The sequence below is a fragment of the Lepisma saccharinum genome, chromosome 24 (genome assembly GCF_977018435.1).
Source record: "Lepisma saccharinum chromosome 24, izLepSacc3.1, whole genome shotgun sequence".
In the NCBI taxonomy this organism is placed as follows: domain Eukaryota; kingdom Metazoa; phylum Arthropoda; class Insecta; order Zygentoma; family Lepismatidae; genus Lepisma; species Lepisma saccharinum.
The window spans coordinates 51,712,620-51,739,026 of NC_139252.1; the positions used below are offsets into that span (position 1 = coordinate 51,712,620).

General features: G+C 38.9%; 1 protein-coding gene across 2 annotated transcripts; it reads right to left on the reverse strand.

Moving 5' to 3' along the window:
• Positions 1 to 239: 239 nt before the first annotated feature.
• On the reverse strand, positions 240 to 25,674 carry LOC145978431 (arylsulfatase G-like). 2 transcript variants are annotated; one of them, XM_083111067.1, is made up of 9 exons: positions 25,406 to 25,674; positions 23,791 to 23,978; positions 17,117 to 17,260; positions 11,183 to 11,336; positions 10,537 to 10,730; positions 6,498 to 6,670; positions 5,332 to 5,481; positions 3,884 to 3,974; positions 240 to 2,387 (listed from the first exon to the last, which is right to left on the reverse strand). In XM_083111067.1, exons 1-9 carry the CDS (start codon positions 25,645 to 25,647, stop codon positions 2,113 to 2,115), a joined length of 1,611 nt encoding a protein of 536 aa, XP_082967193.1. In that variant the 5' UTR covers positions 25,648 to 25,674; the 3' UTR covers positions 240 to 2,112. The 2 variants fall into 2 exon arrangements, with proteins under 2 accessions (XP_082967193.1, XP_082967194.1); XM_083111068.1 differs by lacking the exon at positions 17,117 to 17,260.
• Between the last annotated feature and the right edge of the window lie 733 nt (positions 25,675 to 26,407).

Here is a 26,407-nt window from a genome sequence, read left to right on the forward strand (position 1 = left end):
CTGACATATTCCTAAGAATACATAATTTCCTCTCTCCTAATAAATTGGAGTTACATCCCCCTGGTTCTCAAACAACGATTTGCTTCTCAAATATATTATTTGGTCATGTCCCAATCAGCTTTAATTTACACAACAATAAAGATTATTACTAATACTGTATATTAGTAATGTCTGATTAATATTTTTACGAGAGTAATAATACATGGTTTGAATAATATAAGCATACTTTATTGTATGACTTATGTCTCAGTATTGTAAACCCACACTTGCTAGAAAAATGTATTGTATGTTAGTACAATCTCACACATTCTTTCAAAATGTTGTTCGTGTGTCTTTGAAAAGAAATGTTGAATCTAGAACACTGAAATACACAGATACTTAACAAAGTTAGTACATTAACTAACACTCTTAACTGACTATAATCAGTTGAAGAATAAACTACATATGTCTTTAACCCAAGCACCACACCACAAACAAGACAAATGAAGGGCCAGGGGGAAAAACGATGAATGTCGATTTTTCGCCCATTTTGAGATCGCAACGCCATCTGATAGTTCAGAAGCTGTACTATAAGAATGAGAACGGCCTTGGTTGGGAAACGATGAGAAGTGCCTGAAAAACGCATTATTATTTTGGCATATATTAACGTACTTATGAAAAGAAATACTTTGTTTTTCATTTCCTGGCAAATCGTCTCGAATGAACATTCATCGTTTTTCCCCCTGGCCCTTCAAATATATCACACAGTCGAAAACTTCATTGTTGACTAGCGTATTACCTAAGCAATGCAAGAGAGCACTTCATTGGTTGAATCTGAATGGCAACACTGAGATTGGTTAGCATGAAGGACTCTGGCATATAGAGCGAGTATGTTAACTGGGATTTGCTAAGCAGGGATGGGTCTTGCCCAGTTAGTTCCTTGGTAAACTGGAATATCTGCTTAGTCTTACAAAAACAGTATATGGGATATATAGGCCAGCGACAACGGATCAGTCCATGGACTAAATAGAACATCAACATAGAGGATCAATCCAATTGGCGTCTGCTACCTTCATCAATTGTGCCCTGTGTTCTTTTCTTTTTCATTTCTTAATTATTACTTTTTGTCCTTTCCTTTGGACTCGATTCTGTTCTTCTCCTCCTGCAGAAGATCTTTACACAATTTCACTCGTTTTCCTTTCATATTTCCATGTTTCATATGTTCCCTGCTTAACCTAACTGTTAATAAAGAGGGCTGGGCATCCAAAATCAAATAGTTTTTGCATCATGATTCTTATATTTCTGATACTAAATTGGGCAGATATATTCTTGACGTTCTGAAAAATAAATCCAATCCTTGCCACAATATGGAAATATCTTTCACTTGCACAAATTGATTTTTTAATAAGCATTATTAAGACAACGTACTGAGTATATGTACAATAAATTTTAAAAAGAACATCCAGCTTGGTCGAGCTGACTACCATTCATAATATCAGTCTATTTAAATTTTAAAAAGGAAAGAAAATTCTGGAAGACTTGTGTCTAATGTACATTATTATATTTGATCTTTGTGTAAATATTTTAATATTAACCATTATTAATTGTAATACAGCCCGTCATTACACTAGTCGTTAATCTTGTCGATGTAGTCTAGGAATGGAAAGAAAAACAACGCCATGTTAATGAGGGTAAAGCGTTCCATTTCTTGAAAATTTCGATGTCGATTCTTGCATGGAGTACTTAGGACACAGAATCAGTCCAGGAGATAAATAGGACAGCAAAATACAGAATCAGTCCACGGGTAAATAGGCGAAAGTCATGCACCATTTGCTTCTTCTGTTTTAGTGATAGACTATTCAACTTTGAGAAAGAGTGACGTGCAAGTAAGACTTCTATTGGTGAAATAAGAGTGCAATTAAATCCAAATAAGACACACAGCAAGTATCGACAAGATTGAACAAAAGTGACAGAGTATCAAACCACCTTTTACCCACAAGTTCAGCAAACAGGACCACGCTCATCTGCCACCAGGACATTGACATACAGAGTACTTCAAAGTATAGGAACCTCTCCATTAGTCCAATACGACAGTGGTAGTCAGATGTTACCTTAAATAAAGTGTGACACCTCTTAATCCCAAGGGCAACGGCAGATGGGATCCTCCTCATTGCAGCAAGGTTTTCCTGTGGATTTCCCATGGTATTCCACGTGGCTAGTGTTGTCGTGTCTGACGTCGTTCATGAAATTGTCCAAGGCCTGGCGTATCTTGAGAGCAGCCTTGCTGTACTCTTTCGATCTGGGATCAATTGGGGAGCTCTCCTCACGGTCTTCGGCGACATTGAACAGGAGAGGAGGCGTCAGGGCTCTCGGGGGTGGCTTAACACCCTGGCAGTCGGGGGATCCACCTAGAAACAAAGTAAGGGTGTTAAATGTCAGGAAAATTCAATTGCTTCCAAATTTCAATGTTAATTCATGACTAGAACTCGGAATTTGATGACCTGAAAAACGTTAAAAATGACCCATAGAATTACCTTCAAGTAACAAAAATTGACTTAAAAATGGTTAAAAAGAAGAAGATGTGAGAGTCAAGTGTCCGAGGATGTGAGAGTCGAGTGTCCGAGGATGTGAGAGTCGAGTGTCCGAGGATGTGAGAGTCGAGTGTCCGAGGATGTGAGAGTCAAGTGTCCGAGGATGTGAGAGTCGAGTGTCCGAGGATGTGCGAGTCAAGTGTCCGAGGATGTGAGAGTCAAGTGTCCAAGAATGTGAGAGTCAGGTGTCCGAGGATGTGAGAGTCAAGTGTCCAAGAATGTGAGAGTCAGGTGTCCGAGGATGTGCGAGTCAAGTGTCCGAGAATGTGCGAGTCAAGTGTCATCAGTAACGAGTTGATTGCGAATATGTGTTAGGTTGGGCCCAAACAAATATGGTAAGGTTACTAATGTCAGGAAATTTAAATATGTAAGTTACATCAGGTAATGTATTTAAAATTCACGAAACAACACAGAAAGAGGAAAATAAACCTCAAAATTGAAGAAAAGTTCAATAAAAACGGCAAGAAATACTGAAAAATGACCTAAAATCCGATAAACGCCAAAAATACAAAAAAAATGCAAAATAAACAATATTTTCTGGTTCTAACTGAAGGGAAATTAGCTCACATCGGGTTTAGCATTGTTTTCAAATCGAATGTCTCAGGAATAATAATAATAATAATAATAATAATAATAATAATAATAATAATGTATAAATTAATATAATATTATTATTACATGAAAAGGTAAAAAGAAAGTGTAAGAATTGAAACAAGGATAACAGCGCATATTCATTATCTAGCATACACTGTGCGCTGGCAATGAAATTAATGTCGAATAGATGAAGAATTGAATATTTATTTAATAACAAAAAAGATATTAGATGCAGTTGTAAAGTTTCTGATTAATATTTTTTGTTTATTATTGTAAGCAGTAGCGTGCATAATCTTCTTTGCTACTGTCATTCAAAGCCGTATGATCCCAATATAATCCATGGGTTCCAATAAGTTCGGCGGAAATTAACAAGCATCGATTACACAACAAATGCTAAACGAGTGTATTTTCATTATTTAATTTTAGTACTTAGTAAGTCTTTCGAGGCGTCCAGGCCCTTTAGGTATTGGTATGTCAAGATACTAGAAGCACTAGCCAGCCATTTCCGAGAAAAAGCACTTCAAAGTTTCTATTACTTCGTGTAGTTAATCTTTAATTCTTTCTAGTTAAGTTCAACACCAGCCTCAGCATTGGTGTTCTTTGAGAGACGAGAATGTACCTTCATCATTCATCACATTATCGCCCATCCTCATCTTCCAATTACCCAAAGGTGGCAGAACAATTACGTAAAATACAATCATTAAATTTGTTGGCTGTACCTGTGTAGTACACCATCTTGTAGTTGCCCATTCTTACTGCTCCGATTTCACCTGGGTTGCCTGAAGCCCCACTGTTGGGATGGTAGAGGAACTAAAAGAAAGAACAGTGAATATATCAAACACAAAATTAAGTGAAAAAGAAACAATGAAGCAATTTTGCTAAACACACCTACTAAAATGTTTCACCAACATAATGGAATCTGTAATATATGTGTACTCAACAGTGCCTTCAGACAGAAGGAACTGGTACTACTGTTAACGGCAACATGGCCGACGATGAACGGTCCTTGTAACCAACATCGTTGCTTGTAACTTCTTGAGTTCTTGTTATACTTCGTGTTGTACAATAAAGTAAGTTGATAAGTTAACGTTAGTCTTTATCATAATAGTGTTTGGGATCAAAAAGTAACTCCGCTACTGATTGCAAACAGGAGCTCAGTTTTGAAAGGTAATTGAAGTTATTATTGCAATTACTATCTGCTAGAAATTTTCTTGCAAACAAGTTCAACGGATCGGTGATTATAAATTCTAATAAAATAAATATATAAAGACTTACATGTGTTTCATTTGCGTTTATGGTACTTACATTATTACAAAAAATAAATTATAGAACACGAAGTTACAATTAGAATTAGAATTTCTTTATTCATGGGCGAAGTTCAGCCTGTGGCTGCTCTACCACTTGACTTTTCTGGAATTTTTATTTTATTCTCTCAAACAGAGGCACCAAATTTGTGTGTATATATATATATATGCATACATACATACATACATACATATATATGAGGCCAAGATTGACGACAATAATTCTTATCTATAATGGATATACTTGTTGAGGATTTTTTTGGAGGGAAGGGGCAGAAAGTCCTTTTTCTCACCAAAGTCTGCTCTCAACACATACCTTAAACATTTTCTCTTGTTAAATAAGAAAGTTCATTCACTTATAAATGAAAAATTCTTTATTAGAAAAGTAAATAGCCCTATTACATTCAATGTTTGAAGGTAATTGCATTCCAAGTTCAATAACATCCAATTCTTCGTCAATGATTCTTTCTACCTCGACTAGCACATTCCAAATCAATGCAGAAATCCAACCAAAAGCACTAAAGTATTAGAAATGAAATGCAAGAAAATATATGGATGTTCTAAATTTAGTATTCAACGAAACCTAGCTTCCTTGACTTAGGCGATTCTACAAAAATTCTTTCACCTTGGCATCCAGAGAAGATGTGGTTGGAAATGTCAAAACTAACCTACACGTTACAAGGTTACAAGTTAACAATTTAAGTGTTGTAAATTAACTATTGAGTATGCTACTTTTATTTAAAAAAGTAACTATGCTACAGTTACAGGTACTTACTTTTAAAAGTAACTACTTACAGGAAAAGTAACTTGCTTGCAGCTGAGTTACAAGTGTTTATTTCCATTTTCCCAACAATGGTACTTACTCTGTGTCCCTTCTGGCTAACTCCAGTGAGAACGTCAGTGATGTCCTTGCCATCAAAATGGCGGTACTCTGGTAAAGCAGCTCCAGAAAAGGCGGCAAAAGTTGGTAGAATGTCCAGCGAAGATGATAAAGCTTTCGACACCTTTCCAGCCTGGAGAATTCGAGAAATGTACTTCAGTCATGGTATCACAGATCCAAAGCGTCACCAGTGTATTATTAAATTTAGTAATTTACTGTAAAAATTCTTATTTATTGTGTGTAGGGTATTTAGTATACATCCCTCCTATCTACATTGCTAGTCAAAAGTCCCTGACCACCCCTTATAAATTGAAAGGGAGTGTAGATTGCAGTAATTGGTCATGGTAGTAATATGTTATGCCTAGGGGGAATCATTTTGGTGCATGTAATGACAACTTCCCTGACTTCACCACTGAATTCCTGGTGAAATTCTAGGCCAAAACCATACCCCACATGCCCCCTTCCCATTTAAAGAAATGAAGTTGGTTCCAAGATGGCGGTCACCAAGATGGCGGTCGTTGTCATGACATGCACCAAAAAGTTTCCCCTAGGCCTAAAATATTACTACCATGACCTATTGCTGCAATCTACACTCCCTTTCATTTCATAAGGGGTGGTCAGGGACTTTTGACAGACCCTGTAGATGAATTTGATATAATAGAAATAAAACACCAATCTAGGCATGCAAGTAAAACAAAAACACGAGTCCGCCAACTTCCAATTTTCCGGAAATTTTGATATTTTTCATAAAATTTCCTTGGAATTGAACATAGATTTCCCTGCACCAAGGGAATTTCCCTTAATATAGAAACACTGTTTCTGCCAAGGACGTCACAGAAACAGAAAGGAACAAGCAGTTTTCTCTCGCCAACGTTGTTTGCAGCGGTGGAACTGACCCGGGAGGCCACTCGCTTCGACACCCCCCTCGTACAATCGCGGAGGAAACCCGGTAGCCAGATCGCTGCAATGGAGAACGAACGACCAGTGGCGTACATCAACTAGTCTAAAAATATACCTAAATCCTAGTCTAGAAGCTTGTTTGTTTTAATAGCTTGCATTATGTAATGACAAATAGCAATTACCTATTAAAGCTAAATGCATGAAAATATGGAGAACATGCCGCTGGAGTATGATCCTCTATTTTCTTACCTTGATGACTCCTGGCCAGTAGACAACAGAGGGAACTCTATGCCCAGCCTCCCAGACAGTCTGCTTCGAGGCGCTGCCCCCTCCTCCCCCCTCCTTGCTACGCTGCCAGGACCCCTCGAAAGGTCCCCAGGAGCCTCCCAAGTCGCACTTCACCTCCCAAGGACCATTGTCGCCTGAGGAAAGACAAATAATGCAGATAATTTTAAACAATACATATTGCACACTATATAATTACAAGCAAAGATATTGACAACGTGTTATTCCATTAGAGACAAACATTTTAACATGCAGCAATTCTGTGCTAATTTTTACCATACTGCAGATATCTTTTCAGTACAACCAATTCCATATTTTGTTTTTGGAATATATCTTTCTACCATAGACAACTTTAGCCAAACTCACATTAGAAGATGTCTTATCCTGAAGATCTCTCCCCAGGCACGTGGAGGGATCCAAACCAAGTCTCGGAAATAATAATAATAATATTAATCTAAATGTTTAAATCAGTACATTAATATATTTATATGAATATTCATTATACTATGTAAATTAATATTTTATTGTTATTGTTACATGGATAGGTAAAAATACGGCATGAGAATAGTATTCATTATCTAGCTTACGTGTACTTAAGATTGCCGAAGTTTGTATAAATACAACTGCTCTGGCAAAGGAAATTCATGTCAAATAGATAAAGAATTGAATATTTATTGAATGACAAAAAATATGTTAGATCCTGTTAACGAAAAGTAAAGTTCCTGATTAATAGGTCATGCATATTATTATAAGTAGTAGTGTGCATAAATCTTCTTTGGTAGTCATTCAAAGTCATATGTGTTCCCAATCTAAACCTTGTCCTCCAGGAAATTCGTCGGTAATGAATAAACTCGATTATGCAAGAAATGCTGAACAAGTAGGAGAATTACTTAATTTTATGTACTTGGTAAGTCTTTCTGGAAGGGGATCCGGACTCCCTGGACCCCCTAAATGTCTCTGTCTCTCCCGTAACAGTGAAATTTAATGAAATTGTGTGCTTTTAGGTCTTTCAGCAAGCTGTCACTCTATTCTAACCAACCTTAAGCCAAATCCATGTTAGATTTTGTTCAACCTGCATTTAGTTCCTATGACAGCCAAACACAATTCAATGCCTACTTGCAGAGGCGAAGATATAGTACAAGCAATGCAAGCACTGCTTGCATTATTCGAATATCATTTAATGTACTTAATGTTTTAGCCTTATTTCGTTTCCATCGCACTCGATTTCGCGAAAAATTACGGCCGCAAACTCCCTCAGCAGCTCTGTAGCAAGCACCAGCCTAAATGCTTGCGGCTGCTCTGCGGGAAAATAACGCACCCGAAGGAGTCACATGGCGAAGCGTGAAATTCGAGTGGAACCCGTCCACAACGCTTATACCAAAAGCTCTGCTTGCTGAGCTTGCGTGATTCCCGAAAATAGCCGAGCTCAACCGAAAGCAGAAGGATATATTACCACCAAAAACTACGAATAAAGAATTTGTGTCTTCATGAACACGTAAACAAGATCGCGAATATAAAAGTAATTCTTAGTCATAAAATAACTAAAATAAGTTATTATCATTGTTCTAAATTCCATATATATATATATATATATCATTTTATATTACAATTTATTTTAGATTTCGCGAATTGTAAAACGCGTAAAAAAATGGATATTGGGAGTTCGGGCGAGATGGTAAAGGGCGGGGGTTTGTGTTTCAGGAAGTGAAATGTCTGCACCCCCGTGAAGAGTTTCCCCAGGGAGGGAGGGAAGATTCGACGGACCTTGGTCTGCACCCTGTGTCCAGCTCGGTCCAGCTCAAATTACGTCAAAAGTGTTGACCGCACCAGTGTTTGCAACTGCCAAATTATTTACACAGTAATTCAAGTGAGCTGTTTCACAAATTTTACAACCACATTCAATAAATTGACTGCTTTTGAATAAAACTTGGGGTGAAAATAAAGCTATCTAAAAAGAACTCTCTACTGATATTTACACAGCACAATTAAATCGTATACATTGTACACATTATGAACACAAGAACATGTTTTAATTTTATTATTATGACACAAGTGGTGTTCCCAGGATTTTTTGTAGTAGTCAACTCATTTTGTCATCTTTTCCTGCCTTTGACTTTCCTCTTCTTAGGAATACTGGGCCAAAGGAGGGGTGGGGGTGGGTTATGTCTCCCACCAACCCTCCTCCGGCCCTGGGCACGCCTCTGTATGACACTTTATTACTCAAATATTATGTATATACTCTTTCTGCTGTAATGATTCTGATTTCACCGCTTAATTTCTATCTCCAAACTGATACATCTTTCCTTCCCATGAGGGATAAAATGAAGGAAATAGGTTGGTATCACTTTCGGTCGTTTCAGAGATTTCCAAAGTGATCTTGCGTGGATGCTTTCCAGTTGTGGAAAGAACATGGGAGTGTCTTCACGTTTTGAGAACCTTGAGGCCCTAAGATTTGTTGAATTGTTCGATAGCGGGAAATTCCCTATATATGCAAAGGAGTTTGGAATTTATTGTGGTGAGTACATCGTCTATGCATGTGTTTCTTTGGTTTGAAATGAAATTTTTAAAGTTTGTGTTTAACTTTTTATTTTAATGTTTGACTCCGAATGCGATTTTTAGGGTGCCCACAAATCCTAAATTACAATCACGCAGTGTAAATTAAATAAATGAGTTATTTTACCTAAATCCGTTTGGTCACCGTTTGTCCACATTAAAAAATTATGAACAAATAAAAGTACTAATAAATAAATAAGAAATTACGTACCCCTTTAGTCGTATGCGGAAAGTTCGCATATGTAAGACGTTTACTACAATACGAATAACGTTACCTGGAATTTCGAAAGTAAATGTGACGTTTGAGGATCATATGGTTTATTTTTAGAACCGTCACTTTATTATGATATTTTGACAAATCCAGCGACCGGGCCAATGAGGCTATAAACCTTTAATCCGCCTCTTGGCGTGCCATTCTACTACATGTTTTGTTGTACTGAAACATTGCTTGCCTCCTTCGTAAGACTACGCTTCGCTACTGCCTACTTGGTATTTGGTCATACTGTAGACATCCAGTGCTGTATTATACAAATTTGACCTGGTTTACTGCAAGCATTCTTGTTTATTGTATCTATAGAAATAATGGAAATAAAACAACAATGCAGGCATGCAAACAAAACTCCGACAACTTGAGATTTTCCTGAAATATATGGGCAATTCCACGAAAAGTGGTCCTACTCCATGTTAAAAAAAATGAATTAATATGGAAATTATTGTTTTTAATTGCATTAAGGTTTAGATGTGTATGAATGCATATAATTTACACATTTCACCAATAAAAGTTACTAGCATCTGCAGCCTCTATACTTCACAGACAAATGAAGTCAAAATTTGCTACATTTTTAGTGTCGCACACATAACGCACATTTGTTAATGCTTTTCATGCATTGAGGCTATACCATCATATACAAGTTTTTTCATTAGTTAGTAGACACTATAAAGTACTTCATAATTCTATGAAATGAATACATTATGAATATTTTCATCCAATTTCCTGTGTAGAACCTTAAAGTTGGTGTGTAAAATGTCACACATGTAATGCTGGAATGCTTCATATGAGAAAAGAGTTGGTTTACCTGTGGTAAACCAGATAACATGGGAGAAAACGTCATCGAGACCTCTCTCCACTGCAACCAACCTTAAAAAGGGGCCCGCAGAGGGGGCCAGGAAGGCACTTGCCCTCCTGAGATATCTGAAGAAGAAAAAAGTTTGGGGAAAGATAAAGAGATGTTTGAATGTACCAATATGGAGAAAATATAGTGGGTGGTGGATGTTTTAAGAGAATTTTCTTAACTGGGGGGACTGTTGCCCCTCCCATGACAAACAAATGAATTATTTTCCCACGACAGGCAAACTTAGACCAGTGGAATATTTTGTTTTGGTTATCCTGCAACTAGACAGTACACAGTATAACCATTCCCTTATAGAAGAATAAGATTTGGTTACTTACTGAGAAACCAGATGAGCGTATCGTTGCTTCCCCTCTTGTCCACGGCCTCACGGATTCTCCCCACGAGCGAGTCCATCTCTCGAAGGGTGTCTGCGTACGTCCCTCTGCCGGTGACGTTGTCGAAGCTCTCCGCGTGGGCCAGAGGGACGTGCATGTGCGATAGGGCTGCGTAGAAGAGGAAGGGCCTGGCATCACTGAAAAAGGGCAGGGAATTATCTTAATATCCTGTGAAGTGAGGCATATCTTCTCAGTTAAACAAGAATCCTCGGCAAAAATGTTCAGAGGAGAGAGTTTTCGTTGTAACAAGAAAGATAAGCAATTAGTGACACATATAGTTCAACTGTCTAACCTTATACAATGTGAACAGGAATGTACAATAAAAATAAAACAAGAATGCAAGACAATGCAGGTCTGAACTGTTTGACCGAAATATGGCGGCAGAGCGTGGTTTCGCGCAATGAATTGTGGGGGAAGTTGTTCACAGAGCAGCAGCATGATATTGACACTTTGTTGCTATAGTATAATTATTCCAATGTATTTAAATTTACTGATGAGGTAGATAAACAAAACTTACTTAATGTACTAAGTACATTTGACTTCCAATCAAAAACATTATAAGATAACGTAAGTTCCATTACCAGCTCACCTATTAAGGATGAAGAATTCTGCGAAGTCTCCATACAAGGTGGATAGGTTCTTCAAAGGTGCCGGCTGGTGGATGATGCTCTTGTCCTGGAACAATGGTAGAGCGAGGTCCTCCGTGCATTCCAAGGGGAACAGGTCGTTGTTCTCGAGTCTTTCTGAAAGAACAAATTGTGATATGATACTTTCTGAATAGATTTGATTTATTATACGAGGGGAAGTCAATATATAAGTCGCAAAATCAAATATCTTAGAATTGCTGCAATGTGAAATTGTTTTATGAACATCAGTCGTTGCACTGATTCTTTCCGCAAGTGTCTGTGTAGGTGGCAGCACCACCATATATTGTATCACGTTCTCGTGCAGCGGCGAGCCATTCGAGTGCCAAGTGTGTAAGATGGTAGCTGTGTTAGCCGAGTGTACGCATGGTGAGCAACGGGCCGTAATTCGATTTCTGTGGGCGCAGGGCAAATCTGTTGAGCAAGTGCACAAGTAATTGTTACCTGTTTACGGTAACAGTTGTTTATCCAGGAAAGCCGTCCACAACTGGAACATCCAGCATACAGTCCGGATTTGGCACCATCCGACTTTCATCTCTTCGGCCCCCTGAAGAATCATCTGGGTGGTCACCGGTTCCAGGATATGAAGGAGGGACTCGTGAAACGCTGGGACAAGTGCCTAAATGTTCATGGAGATTACGTTGAAAAATAAACCACATTTAATCAGGTAACTATTTCAACTTTTCTTTCTATTCCATTTTGCGACACACTTTTGACTAATCGCGAAGATCAGGCGAAATTTATGAAGGAACACTCACCATAAACACCCATGCCCAGGCCGGGATTCGAACCCACACCCTTAGCGTCCTATCACGCTGTCTAACCACTCTACCACAATGTAAATTCACTAAAGCATCAAAATTATATGGAAAGTAAACAAAATTGAATTATGTTATTGGATATGATTAAAAATTGCTAGTGTGATAGTTAAGATATAATAGTTTCATATTGAACACATCCAGTTTTGTAATGAATAAAGAACCATTCATTGGAGATGAAAATAAACACTGGTTTAACCTTCCATAATTCTACGTTTTAACCTTCAAAATGTTGTGGTCATTGCTCTTGTAATACTGTCACGGGTGGGACACTGGACTACATTTCTGATATTAAAGTAACTATTCTACTGATAGTTAAGCAACTTTTTTCTTACAGTTTCTGTTTAATGAAATATGAAACTTAACAGTGTTGATTAAATATAACTACCCTTAAAATACTTTCCCAGATTTGTAGCTACAAGTGAATAATTTAATTTTGTGTTACGGGTGGGACAGACTAAATACACTGCCTCTTCGCTTAATAAGAAATTTATTTTAATTTCTGTGAATTGTCAAATCGTATCAATCCATAAGATTGTATGTTTATTTTATTAAGTCTCTCTGAACGCTTCATGTTGACCAGGGCATTCACTTGTTTTTCTCAGCTGTCTCAAGCCTCTTAGGCATGTTTACAATGCGTTGTGTTGTGCCATGCAAACCTCCTGAGCATTCAGGAACAGGTAACACTTCTGGTTTTAGAGTCAGCGGTTTGCATGGTAGCAATTATGATAATCACACGATTCGGCGATTCGGCATCGAGGAAGAGCTCGATGGCCAGGGAATATAGAGGTGAGACAAGCTGGGAGGTGACTGGACTTTGGGCATTGAGTTGGTAGAGAGAGGTGGTCAGCAAGGCAGGAGGTCGATAGTGGAAGCACGCTTTGGTCAGCATAAGAGAGAAGCTTACAGAGGACTTCGCTATTTTCATTCAGCTAAAGACTTCAGATAGACAGGTAATTATCCTACACCCAGCCATGATACAGGTTCAACGGTTCACAAAATCCAGCGAGTGACCATTGTATTTTCAGTAGTTTAATTCCTTTGTGTAATTTGTACCTTTCGCATGCCAAGCGATAACTCGTCATGTCAATGACGAGTGGTCTCATCAAGAGGATGAATGATGAGTAGTTTACATCACCCCATCAATTAACTGGTTAACCTGCTAGATACTCTTAAGATAGGTTCATGGTTTTTACTTTATTATTTTCTTGTTTTCGGCATTTTATTTTTGTTTTCGTTTCTTATTTTTATAATAAATGGTATCCCTATAAGATTGGATCAGACATAAAGACGAATTCAAAAGAGAATTCTTTTCCGGAGAGGGACATCGTAACGATCCGTAGTATATTATGGAGAACGAACTCCAACTTCCAGTCATTCAACCATCGTTTTCCAATCAGGAAATATTCAGAAACATCACAGGAATGCAGTGTCAGACAGCACTGAAGCTCTTCCTGGTCATCAGCTGTAAACAGACGAAATCCAGGAAGAGGCTACAGGCCTGACTGTGCATTTGTTTATTAAATTGAATTGCAATAAATGTCTGGGGGCAGAGAGTTCGGGGTCAGTTCTAATTCAGTTATTGAGGAGCAAGTTACGATTGAATAGAGAGAGAGGAGGAGGTTCTAGGGAGAGCGTGTTAACGCTAGTCGCAAGTCAGACTCTACGTACAGTCACAGGCATAACCTCTCACGGCAGATCTTCAGTTGCAGTACAGAGACAGGTATATCCTTACATTACCCATGCTGATCCAATCTTTAGGGGTGTGAAACTCAAGTGTCATGTGTTGCCATTCAAGTGTGTAAATTTACTACCTCTAGCGCCTTACCATCAAGCTCACAACGAGCAGAGAGTGCTTTACCATCAAGGATGAATGATGATTAGTGAGCTACATTCCCAAAAGATCCCACATACCTAAGGGTATGAGACGAAATGATGAAAAATCATTTATTTCAGACAAAGAGAGAAGGTTAATTGACCTTTTAATATTCTAGTGAAGTTGAGGGGGAAATGCAACAATTAAAGGAGGAATTAATTGTATTTTGGTATCATGAGTGGGACACTTTAGAAAATAGTAGATTAAAAAGTTTAAACAAGCGAATAATATGTGAAATACCTTTAACTTATTTATGTATAATGTTTGATTTTTAACCCAAAAAACATTTTAGATTGTTCATTCACAAGATAGGATAAAGTTTGAGCATTGCAATTAATTTTAAAAATTGAGGTTTAGGGGCAGTTTTACATGGAATGCACCCTATTATATATACTGCATTAAAAAAAAGGCCGATGTTTTATAAGAACCAACTGGCAACAGTGATCGGATCGCGCCTGCGCAGTAACATCACTTGGTCCATTGGCTATTCAGCAACCATGCTTTCGCTAGTCAGTTGTTCGTTATCGTGCGTTTTGGAGCGTGTTAAAATGGCTGCGCGCATACACAATCCCGCCAGTTGCGAAGTCCGTTCTGTGATTCGATTTCTTCACGCCAAATGACGATTTTTTTACCCACATTGTTACAGGTGACGAAACGTGGATTGCTTACGTCAATGTCGAGTCCAAACCATAGGCGCCGACTCCATGGGGCTTGGGGGGGCTCGAGCCCCCCCCCCCCAATGTTATCGATGTGGGGGCAGAGCCCCCCAAATAATTTAGCTTAAGAGAATCTAATGTATTATTTTGCTTCTCTTGTAAAGTTTACTCTGAATTGTGCCACATGAACTTAACTTTAAATACACATTTGAAATGTTCTAGACCATCAACTTTGGGGGCTGAGACTGCTAAACCATCAACTTTGGAAGGGGCTATGACCGGAGACAGCAAAACACATGACTTATTACTATATACTAAGTATATAATCATGAATATTGTTAACATTTTTATTAAAAAGAGTTTCAAAAGAAAATGTGCAAGAACTAGAAGAGTGGATGGGACGTTCGGGCTACAAATGGCTCTCCATGTTCCATATTTTTTTGGGTTTTTGGCAACACTGTTTCTAACTGATGCTTCTGAGGAAACCTGTAGAGCATCAAATATATTATTGGCAACATTTTGTGCATGCATGCACGCTCATGAGTGGTGAGAAACTACTTAAAATAGGATCATTCCATATCACTTCGACCAACCCTAGTCGCATCATAATTTTTAAAAATATTAATCATTTAATGACTTATTTCTATAACCTTCAAGTGTTGCAATCGACATTTTCGGCTTGCATTTACATCTGTTGGCCATTTTTAACTTGTCATTTGCGGTTATATTACCATTTGCAGACGTTTATGAAAATCACTATAATTTATGTTTTGCGCTCTGTGGTAGCAGATATTAAAAGTCGGGAATATTTTGCTAATATGGTTGACGTAACTTGTGACAATGACATATCCATCCGTGAACAATTGACATTTTGCATTCGAACTGTAAACGAAAATTTTAAGTTAATATTTTTGAGGAATTCATGGGCTTTTACGAGATTCCAAACACTGAGCCAAAACTTAAAAAATGGAAGGAGTGATTCATTTATCAATTTGTTTCAGTGACCAGAGCCCCCCCAATAATTTTGACAAGTCGGCGCCCCTGGTCCAAACAACAATCGATGCAGTGGTGTCATTCAAATTCACCAAAGGCGAAAAAGTTCAAGCAAGCTCCATCTGCACGAAAAATGATGGCACCAACAGGGCGTGCTTTTAGTGGATTTCCTGGAACCGGGGAAAACAATCACATCGCAAGCATACTGTGAAACACTTTCCAAACTCAGACGTGCCATGCAAAACCGACGACGTGGAATGTTGCGTTCAGGAATTGTGCTTCTCCATGACAACGCCAGATCACAGACTGCTGCCCTCACTGTTCAAACGATTCAGAAGTTCGGATGGGAACTTTTTGATCACCCCCGTATAGTCCGGACCTTGCGCCAAGTGACATTCACCTCTTCCTGCACCTCAAAAAGTGGTTGCTTCTCAACGATTTGAAGAAACTGAGGTGTTGAAAACGACAGTGTTGAAGTGGCTGAACTCTCAGGCGGCGAACTTTTATGCAGAGGGTATAAAAAAGCTTGTGCCAGGGTACAGAAAGTGATTGGAAAATAATGATGACTATGTTGAAGAGTGAAGTGGATATGTACATGTTTGTAACCAATAATACAATGTTGCTAAACGTACTTGTTTCCTATAAAATATCGGCCCTTTTTTTTTAAAATACACCTCATATAGAGCATTCCCTGACATTCACTACGAGACTCGGCGGCAAGCGGCCCGGCATCAGCGCTTGTCTTTCCCGGTGAACGGGTCCGCGACAGTCGCACGCTACAGTCTGTTTTTTTAGCTCTCCCTGCCTTCGCTCTCTTTCCCTTTCTGTTGACGTTGCAGACTGTCGCCAGTATAATCCTTCTTCTGAAGTTGTGTTGTGTCGTGTCCGTGTGTTGAAGATTGTGGCTTAATATGGCACCACAAAAGTTTACATTACAAAGGATTTATCTTGTCGAGTGTTACTTCGGAAAGAGGAATTGTGGAGAAGTGCGACGACGTTTTGCAACGAAATTTCCTGGTGTTCCCGTTCCACATAGGACCACTATATTAAACCTCGTAAAAAAGTTTAGAGTAACAGGGTCAGTTCTGAATAAAAGTGGAAAGAAAAATGGGGATATCTAAAAAATAAAGTATACAAAGACAATCCGCACACCGTCCGTGAGTTAAAAAGAGTATTGTACGAGAAACCGGGAGAATTACAGTAGACGAACTTGCACGTGTAAATGCGAATTTCCTTCGGAGATGCCAGGAATGTGTTGCAGCAGAGGGACATCATTTTCAACACCTTCTGTAGTCAAGGTTAGTACACAATATGAAAACTGTAATTTTAATAGCCGACTCTAGCGACTGTCGCTGATTCGTTCACCGGGAAAGACAAGCGCTGATTCCGGGCCGCTTGCCGCCGAGTCTCGTACACACACACACACACACATATATATATAGACGCACATATATATACATACCTCAGCAACGCCATGTTAAGAAAGCGATAAATTAGGATAAAACAAGGAACAACAAAGTGTTACGAAGTACTCACCTCGAGGGCATGGAGCACACTGTGGTAGGTTTTCTCCCGGTGGATCTGCGCACCCCATATCCACACTGTAAGGCACCCCCAGCCAGTGATCGAACCCCTTATCCAGAGGGTGGTGCCCTGGTGCCACGCCCAGGTGCCACTTGCCTGTCGAGAGAGAATAAGGTGATTTAGAGATAAAGAACATAGGTTTCAAGGCTGAACGCGGAATGTCTCTCTGTGAAACAAGGTTTTTGATATAGGTTTATCTGTTCACACATCCGCAATTAAAAAAATCGTTCTCTTTCAAAGACCACTGGGATTTCTTTCTTCCCTATTGTTTGCATTGTCTACAACAGTCTATGTAAACTACAGAACATTCCGTGACATTCGCTACGAGACTCGGCGGCCCGCTTGCCGCCGAGCCTCGTAGCGAATGTCGCGGAATGCTCTCTATAAACCAATGTAATCTTCGTGTAGATTACGTGTAGACAACGCATGTAGACGTAAACTTACATTCTACGGCACATCACTGCTTGCACCCCTTGATTACAAGGCGATGATGATATCAATAGGTCATCGATGAGGCCCTGATCGCCAGATGTCCCGGGTTTGAATCCAGGTCAGGCATGAATGTACACTCACCTACAATAAAATCGGGACACCCAGATCCTGAGAGACTTGTGCAAGGCGTTATGTGTGTTGCCTAACTATACGATTGATTGATTGATTTAGTTTATTTTACGAAGATGGGGATGAGTGACGAAATGATGAATGGACATTCACAAACAACCAAGCCCGAGCGGGATTCGAACCCGGGACCCTTGGCGTCGCAGCGCGATGTGCTAACCACTCGGCCACAGGGTCCGGCCACCTAACTATACGAAGATAAGTGGATTTTAAATAGCAAATTTTCAATGGGAACTTCTACCACCGCCGTAGGGTTAGGCAACACACATAACGCCTTGCAGAAGTCATTCAGGATCTTGGTGCCCCAATTTTATTGCCGGTGAGTGTACAATTGTATTTGTTCCATCTATTATTTATCATTAGGGATCGGAAGTTGAGGAAAAATCCTTTTTTTCCTAGTGTCTAAAGACATAACATAATATATGTTCATTTCGGGGTTTTGTAGGCCAGAAAAAGGTGGGTTTTATTTGTCCTTTTTTGCTTTTTTCGGCGTTTTTTGGCTTATTGGTCCTTTTTTAGCCTATTTTTAGGTCTTTACGGCTTTTTTTGCGACTTCACCTTCTTTCGACTACGTTTTTACTGCCCATTCTCAATTCGAATCATCATCAGTTCATCACCTCTTAAACATCCTTTATGTAGTAAAGAAATAAATAAATATATTTGAACCATCCCTGAAATGAGACAAAAACATTTTTGGACGACTGAAGCAGATACGGTACAAGGTCTTTTAACCGTAACTTGTCTGGAAGGTCGCGCCGTAAGTGGCAACTTTCTTTTGTTTTGAAGCTTTCGGCATGGTGTATACGACCAGATAGCACGTGCCTGAAAACATCTCAGGTCAGATAAGGAGGTGCCGCGCATATTCATTAAATATGTAATTAGAACTGAAGTTATTAATTAATTTGGATCACATTTAAACGTCCTCATTTCCGTTTGTAGGTCCTTTTTTGGATATTTTTATGTCTTTTTAAAGGTCTTTTTTATGGCAATTTATAGGTCTTCAACTTCCGAGCCCTATTTATCATCATCATCGCTACTATCCAAAGCTGGAGAAAATCAACGTGCAATATGCAAAATATTATGTAAGAAAAAATAAGCAAAATATAGATATAAGCCTATACTCACAAGAGTGAAAGAAGGAAGCAACAGCCAAAAATATGGATATGAACAAGAACTTCCGCAGGATTTTTCCAGGGAGGGGTAAGCAAGATTATTTTTTTCAGGTAAGGCAAACGAGAGATTTTCCCCGACTGTTACCCATAAACAAAATTCACTTTGAATTTCTTTATGTTCCTGCAACGCCCTTATAATAAGTAATAAATTGCTGTGACTGTGAATGAAATTGAATTATATGTGTGAAATATATATATAATTTTAGGTTAACAATTTTCCAGAGGAAAGAATAAATACCTTTGTTACTTTCTAAATATATCAGATATTATAAAGTAGCAAACTACGTCCTTTACTAACTGGTTAAAGATGTTAATACATTATGAAATAGTTGAAGTTTTTTTATTTTGTGCCAATGCCAAAACTGCGAATGTGCAAAATATATATATATATTTTTTTTACCTAAGTGCATTTGCTGAATACTTTTCGATGACTGATTCCTATGCCAGAGTCGCACATGTGTATGATCACTCCAATGCGAGTTATTTTCAATTCTTAAAACACTTATGTTCTTCAAGAGAAGTTTCTACAATGCCAAAACGAGGAATGTGTCACATTCGTGCGTTTGACATTGGACTTGTAACAAAAGGAGAACAGTCAGTCATGCTACTACAAGAGAACGCTTTGTCTCGTATTCTTCCTGCAATAATGTAAGGTATGTACCATTATTGGGTTTCTTTTGAACAAACAAAAATAAATTAATTGTCGAATCATTAGTAAGACTAAGATAGAGCTGAGTAGAGGTGCAAGATGTGTGGCTCTAGCGCTTCGTGCTTTGAATGACGAGGATTCTGATGAATTCGAAGATTCTGGGAGTTCATACCATCCTTCAGGGATGATTCTGCAGATGACAATGCTGATGAAACCAGTAGTTCGTTACATCCAGGAGCAGATAACAACGAAAGTGACATACCTAGAAAGAGGAAAGGAAATCCGTCTCAGTGGAAGAAGAGTGTGAGAAAGCGTAGACGGATGAAAGGAGAATCGTACACATGACACCGTGGAATTGAACATGGTGCTCGTCCTATGTTACATGCCCCTTGCTCTAATGAAGTGAAGCACAAATGCTCAACTTTTATCAGTATAGCCAATAGAGAACAGTTGTATTCGGAGTTTCGAAATCTTTCCACTATATTGACGACCAGCGCCACCAGTTCATAAGGAAGCACATAGAACAGAATCCAAATGGAAGAACCACAAGAAATATTAGAGATTCAAGAAGACAATTCTCAAATCCATAATCGTTCACTGTTCAGGATGTGAAAAGGCCAGTCTGTCGAGAGTTCTTCATGTCCACATTAAATGTCACAGATGCATTAATAAGAAGTTTCCTAAGGAAGTGTACCCCAAACAGGAATACTGGAAAAGGACAAGAGAGGGAAGCACACCACTCATAATAAGCTCGACTTGGCTGCCGAAGAATTTATAATAAAGCGCATTACCTCATTTCCAGCTGTGGAGTCTCATCACTGTAGGAAGTCATCAACAAATAGTACTTGGATCCTTCGTTAAGCATAAGTATTATGTACAGGATGTATCAGGAAGATTGTATCAAGAACAATCATAATGCTGTAAGTTTGGGAAAATACAGGCAAGTGTTCAACGAGTACAATCTTGAGTTCTTCAAACCAAAAAAAGATGCATGTGAAAACATTGTGGCTTATAACATGACAGAGGAAGAAAGAAAAAGGCATGATGATGATTATAAGCTGCACATAAAAAGAAAGAACTCCGCAAGGAAGGCTACAGATGAAGGTAAAGCATTGTCTCATCAGGATTCAAACGTATTGTCTTTCAATTTTGACCTTCAAGCAGCCTTAAATACACCAAAGAGACCGGCAGGTCCAATATTTTACCTGCGGAAATTGGCAATTTATAATTTGACAATATACAATTTGGGAAATCACAATGCACACTGTTATGTCTGGGATGAGACTCAAGGGAAGAGAGGAGCGACTGAAATTGCTTCTTGTGTTTATAATTACGTGATGGCTCAACCTGAGGTAACTGAGGTAACAATATGATGTCAGATTGTTGTGGAGGACAACAAAAGAACTCTATTTTTGATGGCATGTGCATATTTCTTTTAAAACGACATCCTTCTTTGCAAATCATAGATTTTTTTAAAGTGGACGCACAGAAATGGAATGTGATTCCGTACATTCGGTGATTGAGGGGAAATCGAAACATGTTCCGGTTTACATTATTGAAGGATGGGTGTAGCTGAAGCAAACCTTCTCCAGTGATTGTGAAAACTCTACTTCATGACGATTTTGATGACTTCAAGTCATTTTCTAAAGATCAAATTCCGAAAAAAAATTCCATGGAGAAGCGTTTGTTGGTTGGAATATCGAAGAATGGAGACCAGAAAAATATTCTTCAAGCTTGATTTCAATTCTGATTTCCATGAAGTCATCCTGAAGCAATCAAGAGGCAGACCAAGCCACGGCCCACTGCCGAAGGTCTACAATGAAGAACTTCCAATTGCTGAAGCCAAGTTGCGGGACCTTCAAAAAATGTGTGATGACTTAACCATTCCTAGGGAGTACCATTCATTTTACAAGTCGCTGAAAAGCAACAAAACGGTTCGTGATAGCTAGGGACATTGACTTTTCGCGATGCGCAAAATCGCTAAATGTGAAAAAAATATTCAATTTTGAACATTCTGCACGTAACTACACCCCCAATGATGAAATATGCATGAGTTTTATACGCGAAGTAATGCGAAATGTGTGCTTTTCCACGAAATGAACGCTTTTTCGCGAAATAACCGTGAAATATCATCAAATTAAGTAGAAAACACGCAAAAACCGGCAATCGAGGTTGTGCGCGCAAACTGTCGATTTGTAACTAAACCTTTGCGTAAAGTTTCCTACCACTTGCAGCTAAAGAACGTCTTATCTTCGATCACATCAGGAAGACGCTGCAAATTGGGATTTCCCATGCACATAATCTCAGTTCGAAAACTTTGTTCCCTGTCAAGCTGCATTCCTTTCTTCCCCGGAATGTCTACTCAACTTCCAGTTTCATTGAACTTGCTAGCTGTAGCAGCGATATGATTGGTCTGTTCCCGCACATCAAGGGAAACAATGGTGTCATTGGTGTTCAGTCATGAATGAATTTTGTTTATCATCATGTGATTTTGAACATGTGTTTGTGTATGTGCAGTAGTGATTTTTTATGTTTTCTTTTTGCTTGGACAGCTAAGGACTTGTGCATGTGTACAGTATATAAAAATGAAGTAGTTTATCAATTTATAGCTCTTTTGTACGTTGTTTCCTCTCATGATGAAAAAGTGTATGCCAATTATTTTTTTTCCACCGCTGGTATATACAGCTGATCTAACATTTTATTTACCGCTCTCCTCAGTTTTTATTTACCATAAATTTGTCTCCCTAGTGATCGCTTACCTGCACCTGATGAAGATGAAGATTCGGATTATGAATAATAATTGTGTGTTCTCTTTTGTACTTTTTACAATACTATTTGTAACTTAATGTCATTTCTGATGTGTGTATTAATATATGTATACCTAGAACTAGAAGTGGCCGCGGTGGCTCAGTCGGTAACGCATCTGACTACCATGCTCAAGGTCCCGGGTTCGATCCCCGGCCGGTTCAAATCCGGGAACTTTTCTAACGTTGGAAGCGGCCCCGGCGCCCACCCAGCGTCGAATAACATGGGTACCTGGGGGAAACCCTGGGGGGTAAAGGCGGTCAGGGGCGTAATGCTGATCACATCACCTCCACTCATGACCGGATCAAGAAAGTGTGGGGCGTTACCCCTACACCCCTATACGCCTTCATGGCGTGGTGCTAAGCACAGGGGAGCACTTTACCTTTTTTTATACCTAGAATAAATAGTAAAAACAATAAAAAATGGGACACATGCGCTCTTTGAAATTGTAACTGTAGAGTTCATAAAGACAATCCCAGTGCTATAATCCTATAAAAATCCTTAAAGAGAGAAATAAAATACATAATTTAACACACCATAAGTGGGTACAAATTGCACCAATGACAATATTTACCTAAATGTAAAACCTGATTTTTCTTAGGTCCTTGAATATTAAAACCAGTTTATCTCAAAACTAACATTTTGCACATTCGTGGTTTTGGCATTGGTGCGACGTTATGTTAATATAAATCAATTAGATTTCATAGTTATTATTGATTTTTCTTGTTTTACTTTTATTGTGCGTATTGATGTTGATTTGTTAATGATCTCTTGAGAGAGAAATAGTATTGAACACTCACAACTACACTACTTTGTGTATGTATTCGATATTATTCTTAGTACAGTATATTTGAAATTAAAAGTAATTGTTTATCTTTTGTTTGTTGTAACAAAAACTCGCCCCCCCAAATTTTTTTGGTGCGGTTGCTGTTGCTTAAAAACAATACACCCGTCGCTGTCTGAACAAAAGGTACAGTGACCGCCAATAAACACGGGACGCTAGATCCAGAAACGCTCGCATACCTAACAAGGGTGCCTAAGGCGTTATGTGTGTAGCCTAACTACGGCGATAAGTGGATTTTAATAGCTTCTACCATCGCCAGAGAGTTAGGCAACACACATAACGCCTTGCAACTAGTATTTCAGGATCTAGGCACCCAATTATTATTGACAGTGACTGTACATGCTCGAACATAATACGATGAACCAAGGAATGAAATATGCAAATCACTATACTATAAGGACTTTTATAAATCTTATGAGAAAAGCAAAGTAAATGAGAAATAACCATGAAACTCAATAAAAAAAATTATCAAGTGCTCAATTTCATGACCTTCGGTTAAAAAAGCAATTGAGAAATAATTGTCTCCGTTTAAAGTTACCTATCATTCCTGTTCTGTATCCATGAGACTTCAACATTTCGCCAATAGTTGTTTCGTTGACTGGGATGCCACCTATCGCCTGATTACCGAAGTTCTTGATGAGGCCAGTTCGAAGTCCAAGTCGACCGGTTAAAAGAGCGCCACGAGATGGCGTACAAAGCGACGCTCCGGCGTGAAAATCGGTCATTCTGAAAGGGAGGAAGAAAATTATCACAATATTTTTATGAATTATTACTAGCTCTTGGAAAATAGATAAATCCTCCGTTGGTAGTTTCAAAATTCAATATCCCCCCCTCCTTTTACCTTTTTCTCTACCTCTCTTCTGTGATTCCATTCGTCAGAATATGAAATATTTTTTATTTTCTATTACACTTACCAACCCATTGGGAGCAAGTCCGCAGTCCCAGCCTCTACCCTCCTGTACAAAATTTCTTTTAGAACATATATGGCAATTAGTTACATGTTTTAAATATTTGCCGTGTCACATTTCAAATACAACATTTTCTTCATTATTTTGGGCTTGCACCTGTGTTGACACTTCTCCGAGGACGGTTTGACAATAATTTTATATATCTTCATACATATTGCATATAGTTTTATTTTGGTGGCGGCAGTGAGGATAACCGCGCAGAAATGTTACCAGTTTTCGTAAACTTCAAATTCAATTAGCCCTTTCGCTAAATTTTAATCTCTCTGCGCGTGAATGGTCCCCATTCCCTATGTGTTATTATTATACAGAGCATTCCCTGACATTCGCTACGAGACTCGCCGGCAAGCGGCCCGGCATCAGCGCTTGTCTTTCCCGGTGAACGGGTCCGCGACAGTCGCTTATATTAAACCTCGTAAAAACGTTTAGAGTAACAGGGTCAGTTCTGAATAAAATTGGAAAGAAAAATGTGGAAATAAAGTATACAAAGACAATCCGCACACCATCCGTGAGTTAAAAGAGGGTATTGTACGAGAAATCTGGAGAATTACAGTAGACGAACTTGCACGTGTAAATGCCAATTTCCTTCGGAGATGCCAGGAATGTGTTGCAGCAGAGGGACATCATTTTCAACACCTTCTGTAGTCAAGGTTAGTACACAATATGAAAACTGTAATTTTAATAGCCGCCGTCTCTAGCGACTGTCGCTGACCCGTTCACCGGGAAAGACAAGCGCTGATGTCGGGCCGCTTGCTGCCTAGTCTCGTAGCGAATGTCAGGGAATGCTCTGTATATACCACATATACTGTACATAAACCTTTCTCCCCAAAATACACAACTGAATATTTAAAGTATACACTGATAACGAAGTGACGCGACAAATATTAATATTACATATTCCTTCAAATATACTTGCAAGAAACTCAGCACATTGAATCTTCATATTAAAAGATAAAGAAAAGTGTCTACATTAGTTAAAGTAATGTAAATTAAAGTATTAAGATAATATAAAACGGATGAAGATTTGAACCGAGTTACGCAAAAGGAATCCTTTTCTCAAAACAGTGCTTGGCCTGCCAACTGTCGAGTAAAATGGATCCTTTTCTCAAAACAGTACTTGGTCTGCCATCTGTCGAGTAAAATTGAACTAAACAAAAGCTGAGTTCTATCTTGGAGTGCACTACCTACCTTAATCCATCCTTGGATAGGCTGTCTAAATTAGGGGTGTCCAGCGTCTGTGGCCAGTTAGCTCCCATATCGCCCCATCCCATGTCATCGGCGAAAATCACGACGAAATTCGGTTGTCCATGCTGTGTTCTGTTCTCGTACGAACCTTGGCCCGCGTATTCATTTCCTTTCGTTTCCACGCTTAGCAACACAAGCAAGAGAATCGATGAATGTACGCAGCAAGAACGATTCCGCAGAAGCATGTTGACACCACAGCCTGTCGCTGCACCAGAGTGGCAAATACTCCTGGCCATTGACAGTTCTCAAGTTATTTTTGGTGTCGACAGTGTAGCTAACCGCATGGAAATTTTACTAAGTATTGCCAGCTTATGTTGTAAGTTCACTTCATGTGCAGATAGGGGACCAGATATAATGTGGAAAAGGGGTAAAGAGTAAGTACGGGTTAGTGTAAGAGGTTAGTTACGCCTGCAGGGTATTTTCCAGGGAGGGGTAAGGAAGGTTTCTTTCTTCAGGAAGACACAGAGGTATATTTTCCCACATAATACGGCTACTCCCTCAAATATACTCCTTCAATTTGAAGTTATCACGTTCCTGTAACGCCTATTTGATAATAAACTCAGGTTATAGTTGATGTCCTCATTCGAACGCCACTTTACTTTAAAGAAAGTTCCGAAAGATCAGTTTCCCTCTTACAACCATATGTCAAGTCCACGTGTAGCTCAGCGTATCCTCCCCTCAAACCTTTCCCACGAATAGTGTCCGTTTTAGAAACTGACATCACTTGTCAAATCCACGTGGAGTAAATAAGATGTTGCCAATTCAGTTTCTTTAGATATTTCATAACGTGAAGTTGCAATTATCTTTGCTAGATTGTGTTATTGTTTTGTACTATATGTTTTATGTACAATGTGGGAGTGTGACGTCATAGCAGTTAGTGTTGGATGTCTAAACACTGCAGGTAAAAGTGTCAAAAGCTCTTCTCAGTTAAACAGGTGCTGGTTT